The sequence below is a fragment of the Sapajus apella genome, unplaced genomic scaffold, assembly GCF_009761245.1.
Source record: "Sapajus apella isolate SASKATOON/1434 unplaced genomic scaffold, GSC_monkey_1.0 scaffold148, whole genome shotgun sequence".
NCBI lineage: Eukaryota > Metazoa > Chordata > Mammalia > Primates > Cebidae > Sapajus > Sapajus apella.
This window is the reverse complement of record NW_022437088.1, coordinates 1,192,285-1,198,042: the sequence shown is the minus strand read 5'-3', so window position 1 is coordinate 1,198,042 and position 5,758 is coordinate 1,192,285. Positions and strand designations below refer to the sequence as shown.

The window sequence follows — 5,758 nt, the reverse complement described above, 5'->3', positions numbered from 1 at the left end:
CTGCAAGCTCCACCTTCCGGGTTCAAGTGATTCTCCTGCCTCAGCCTCCTGAATAGCTGGAATTACAGGCGTGTGCCACCATGCCTGGCTAATTTTTGTATTTTTAGTAGAGACGGGGTTTCACCATGTTCGCCAGGCTGGTCTCGAACTCCCAAACTCAGGTGAACCACCTGCCTTGGGCTCCCAAAGTGCTGGGAATACAGGTGTGAGCCACAGCGCCCAGCTGGGACTCAGATTTTGCTGATGACCAAAAGAGTACTGTGTGCCGCGTCCCAGTCCTGCAGCAGCAAATGTGTCTCCCATCTCTCAGGGCAGGGTCTCTGGGATGCCTGATTGTGTGTGTATTCCTTGCTGGGGCCTGGCTGCTGCAGGCTCCTCGAATGCTTATCAAACATAGGACTTGCCCGCCGTGGGGGAAAGTAAGTCCATAGGGGTCTCAGGAACCCACCCAAACTCGCCTGGCTGCACGGTGACAATTCAGCCAGCTTTCTTACCCGAGCCCCAGGGCTCTGGTGGTGACGAGAGAAAACCTTAGATGACCGACTGCCATGCTGACCTTGTGTTTGTCCCTTTTCTGCCAGCCTCGGGGCAGAGGGTACCAGGGAGGAGGACTCTGGCTCCAGGTGTTAAAGTGAGAGGGAAGGGCATCTGTATAGCTAGGCAGGGCCCAATACGAAGTCTTGGGAGACTGTCTCTGCCCCTTTGATGCTTATGTCCCTGTCCCTGAACTGCCAGTAGCCAGTGTGGACTCCAACCTCCCCCGGCTTTGGGGGTGTTATCTGCCTGGGAGTCACTGATCCTTACTCTCTCCTCTGACAGCCACCTTGGATGGGGTGAAAGGAAGGACAGTTTGACAAATATGAGATTAAAATGCCTCATAAGTGGCTGGACGTGGTGGCTCACGTACTTTGGGAGGCCAAGGCAGGTGGATCACAAGGTCAGGAGTTTGAGACCAGCCTGGCCAATATGATGAAACCCTGTCTCTACTAAAAATACAAAAATTAGCCAGGCATGGTGACGCACGCTTGTAGTCTCAGCTATTCGGGAGGCTGAGGCAGGGGAATCGCTTGAACCCGGGAGGCAGAGGTTGTAGGGAGCCGAGATTGCACCATTGCCCTCTAGCCTGGGTGACAAAGCGAGCCTTCGTATCAAAAAAAAAAAAAAAAAAAAAAGTGGCTCATGACTGTAATCCCAGCAGTTTGGAAAGCTGAGGTGGGCAGATCACGAGGTCAGGAGTTCAAGACCAGCCTGGCCAACATGGTGAAACCCTGTCTCTACTAAAAATACAAAAATTAGCCAGGTGTGGTGGCACACGTCTGTAATCCCAGCTACTTGGGAGGCTGAGGCAGGAGAATCGCTTGAACCTGGGAAGCAGAGGTTGCAGTGAGTCAAGACTGTGCCATTGCACTCCAGCTTGGGTGACAAAGTAAGACTGTCTCAAAACAAAACAAAACAGAAAACCAAAAAACAAAACAAAAAAAATGCCTCATAAGCAAGAAGGGCTTTGCAGGCCAGGCAGAGAGCCCTGCGCTGCTTCTGAGTCCCAGGGGCGTGGGCGAGGAGGTGAGGTCAGGCACTCAGTGACTGTGGGTCCTCTCTGAGATCTTTGGCCAGATTTATTGCTACTGCTTGCTGATGAATGATTATGCATTTGGTTTGAAGGACCAAGTGTGCTTACATGAAAACTGGCTGTGTTCCCTGGCCTCTGTTTCCTTAGCTGATTGGACTAATTTGATTGATTGGTTAATAAATGAGTCCATGGTGGTTGGGCTAATTTTTATCTTAGATTCTGTGAATCTATAACTTCTACCAAAAATAGTTTACTTGTTCCTTTAATCTTTAATCTCCTTTTTCTTGAGTAGTAGAATACACCCAATTTTTTTTCAAGGCGTAGAGAATGCATTTTTTTGGTTTTGGTTTGTTTCTTTTAGAGAATGCATTTTTTTTAACCTTCCGGTTTGGTCCCTGGAGTAAACACAACATTGCTCTAGGTGGTTTAGTCGGTAATGCAGGTTACTGGAGGGAGCATGGAACAGGGAATCAGAAGCCCTGGTTCCCACCCCAGCTGTGCATCTGGGCCAGCCTCCTGATTCTTCTGGGCCTCCGTTACCACCTGTACAACGAGCATTCTGCCATGAAGACCCTGCTTTCGGAGACCTCCTGTGTACTTGTGCACTTGGGTGCCTGGCATTCATCCCTACAGGCGTGCATTCATTCACACATTCATCAGGTGCTCAGCAGGTCCCTGCCACGGGCCAGGCAATGTCCTGGGCACTGGAATATCATGGAGAACAAAGCAGGGTGCCTACTTCTGTGGTGCTTGGTATCTTGAGGGGACGAGAGACACGGGGTTGGTAATTACATGGCAGCGTGTGGGTGACGTAGTGCTGAGTGAGGACCTCGTGCAGCCGGGGGAGCGGAAGCGATGTTTAGGCCAAGACCTGGAATAGGAGGGGGTCGTGGGGATGATGTGGGAAGAACGAGTGTGAGGAGGAGAGTGTGGGGAGCTGAGGGGAAGGCTCCACACCTTCTAAGGAGTGACGAGAGATGAGGCCTCCAAGGACAGCAGGGCTGTGCAGGCCACACTGAGGAGCGTGGACTTCATCCTGTGGGCAGTGGTAGGCCCTTGAGGGGTTTTCTTTTCCTTTCTTTTTTTTTTTGAGACGGAGTTTCGCTCTTGTTACCCAGGCTGGAGTGCAATGGCCCGATCTCGGCTCACCGCAACCTCCGCCTCCCGGGTTCAGGCAATTCTCCTGCCTCAGCCTCCTGAGTAGCTGGGACTACAGGCACATGCCACCATGCCCAACTAATTTTTTTGTATTTTTAGTAGAGATGGGGTTTCACCGTGTTGACCAGGATGGTCTCGATCTCTTGACCTCGTGATCCCCCCCCCCAGCCTCCCAAAGTGCTGGGATTACAGGCTTGAGCCACTGCGCCCGGCCCCTTGAGCGGTTTTCTAATCCAGGGAGTGGGGTGGCTGGATCGTTGCTTCAGAATGCTCTCCCAGGCAGCTGAATGGTGGGGACCAGGTGGGGGTGCCACCAGGAGACTGCTGCCCCAATCCAGGCAGAGGTGAAGGCGGCCTGGACCCCTTCATGATTAGCACTGAGGCCTCGCGTGGCTTCCTCAGATCAGAACGAAGCCGCTTCTTCAGTGGCTGTGGGCTTACCGAGTGTCTCCTCCCTCCCCAGAGGTGGCGAGAGGCGTGCTGACCAGCCTGCCCGGCAACAGCGTGACCCTGACCTGCCCCGGGGGAGAGCTGGAAGACAATGCCACTGTTGACTGGGTGCTCGGGAAGCCGGCTGCAGGCGGCCACCCCGGCAGATGGGCTGGCGTGGGAAGGCGGCTGCTGCTGAGGTCGGTGCAGCTCCACGACTCTGGGAACTATTCCTGCTACCGGGCCGGCCGCCCAGCTGGGACCGTGCACTTGCTGGTGGATGGTAAGTTGCGCCTCAGAGCTCCCGGAGACAGTTCCCGTAAGAAGTGAGTCCCTGTGCGTTCCAGAGACAGTCCCTGTCTGAATCTTCAAACTCCTGTCATTTCCTTGGCGCAAGAATTTTGGGGAAGGCCCACCAATGTCTGCCAGCTAGATGCTGGCCAAGACTGCGGCTGGGTGGGGTGTCTAACTGGTGGGGAACGTTGGCTTTGGGAGTTAGGACTTCTGGTGAACTCAATAGCCTGGGGCCCGGAGCCAAGGAGCCTGGGTTTGAATCCTGCCCCTTCACACACAGCTTTACCTCTCCACCCCTCAGTTTCATCTTTGCAAAATAAGGTTTTGTTTTTTTTTTTTTTTTGAGACAGAGTCTCACTCTATTGCCCAGGCTGGAGTGCAGTGGCGCAAACTTGGCTCACTGCAACCTCCGTCTCCTGGGTTCAAGCAATTCTCCACCTCAGCCTCCTGTGTAGCTGGGATTACAAGCGCCTGCCACCATGCCCGGCTAATTTTTGTATTTTTAGTAGACATGGGGTTTCACTATCTTGGCCAGGCTGGTTTTGAACTCCTGACCTTGTGATCCACTTGCTTCAGCCTCCCAAAGTGCTGGGATTACAGGTGTGAGCCACTGCGCCTGATCCTATATGGTTAATTTTATTACCTTACCTTAGAGTTGTTGCAAAGGAATCATATGTGAATTTGCATATGTGTGTGTGTGTGTGTGTGTATCACACATATGTGGTGCTAAAAAGTCTGCATAACACACCCTAAGCTCTCAAATTAGCTATTCTTATTTTTTTTGAATTAGCAAGTTCTTAGCTCCCTCACACCTACACAGACTTCCTAGAACCTGTGTCCTGTGTGCCAAGCCCTATGCCAAGGCACTTTCTTCCGTATCTCTTGTACGCCCTCAGCAGCCCTGCCGGGGAAAGCAGGCTTATCATCATTGCTGTCATCATTTCATTGTCATCAGTTTATTTTATACTGGAGGAAACTCAGGAGTGGCTAGGACTTGCCCGAGGCCGCACAGCCAGGTCTGCGTGACTCCAAAGCCCCTTTTTTTTGATCATCCTCTCTCCTCTTTAGACAAATTGGCCCTGGGGTGCTTCCCTTCCCCTGTCCTGGATTCGTGTCCCAGCCTGACACAAGGACTTGGGTGTCCTTTAATTTCCCAGTGGTGATTCCATTTGCCTGTGGCTGAATGTGGCCGTGGTGTCTGGTCCTGACTGTCTCCTGGGGCTGGGGCTGAGAGACTGAGCCATGTGCTCCCCTCCCAAGGGAGGCTGCCCCGCCTGCGAGGCCAGGTGTGCCCCAGGATCCCCAACCACCTGCTCACGTCTGTGATGCTCTCCTTTCAGTTCCTCCCGAGGAGCCCCAGCTCTCCTGCTTCCGGAAGAGCCCCCTCAGCAATGTTATTTGTGAGTGGGGTCCTCGGAGCACCCCATCCCCGACCACCAAGGCTGTGCTGTTGGTGAGGAAGTTGTAAGTATCTTCAGCTGAGCTGTGAGCATATCTGCTGCCTCCTTCCCGAGGTCCCCAGAGAAGGGCTGGTTCAGATGATTCCAAAACGTTGTCATTAGGAAGCAATTCCTTCAGGCTGAGGAAGGGGAGGTGAGAGGGAACTGAGATTTACATTTGGCTGCCACCCTGAACTGGGCACTGTGCTTGGAACCTTGTCCTATTCACTTGACCTTGGCTATCACAACAGCTATGGGAAGTGGGGATTATTTTTCTCACATAACAGATGGAGAGACTGAGGCCCAGAGACTGATTAACTGGGTGTGGGTCACTTAGCTAGTAAGTGGCTCTGCTGGGAATTCAATCTCAATCTGTCTGATTTCATTCAAAGTCCAAAGGTTATGGGTGTTGCTCTAAAAACATGCAGGCGTCCCTGGGAAGGACAGCCAGCCCATTATCAGTGTCCGAGCCTGTGGGCACTTCAGGCTATTTCCATGATAAAGGCACGAGAGAAAGTGGTGATGGGCAGGGGAGAGGGAGCTGGGGGCCGTGGGGCGAGAAGTCACACCCGCATGGCGGTCCCTGCGCCATCGCTGGAAGATGGCTTCACGTGGGAAGACCTGGGATGGGATCAGGCATGGATGTAGAGGAGGTGGAAGATGCTGAAAACAATTCTGCCTCTGCAGTTTTGCCGGTCTCCATCCCAGAGCCACGGTCTCCCTAGTCCAGAGGTTTACGGTTGAGTTTGAGCTGTCAGTCATCAGAATACCGTGGCAAGGAGGACAGGTTCCAAGACCCTTAGTGGATGCCTGAAAATGCAAATGGTGCTGAACCCTGTATATCCTATGTTTTTCTTTTTTTTTTTTT

The 5,758-nt window shown here is 52.7% G+C and overlaps 1 protein-coding gene across 3 annotated transcripts in view; it reads left to right on the top strand.

Annotated features, from left to right (window-relative positions):
• IL6R (interleukin 6 receptor) overlaps positions 1 to 5,758 on the top strand; it is a 61,148-nt gene that overhangs the window by 23,587 nt on the left and 31,803 nt on the right. For all 3 annotated transcript variants that reach the window (XM_032265033.1, XM_032265034.1, XM_032265035.1), the window contains exons 2-3: positions 3,192 to 3,440; positions 4,792 to 4,915. In XM_032265033.1, coding sequence (XP_032120924.1) covers positions 3,192 to 3,440; positions 4,792 to 4,915 — 373 coding nt within the window. The remainder of the gene's footprint in view (positions 1 to 3,191; positions 3,441 to 4,791; positions 4,916 to 5,758) is intronic.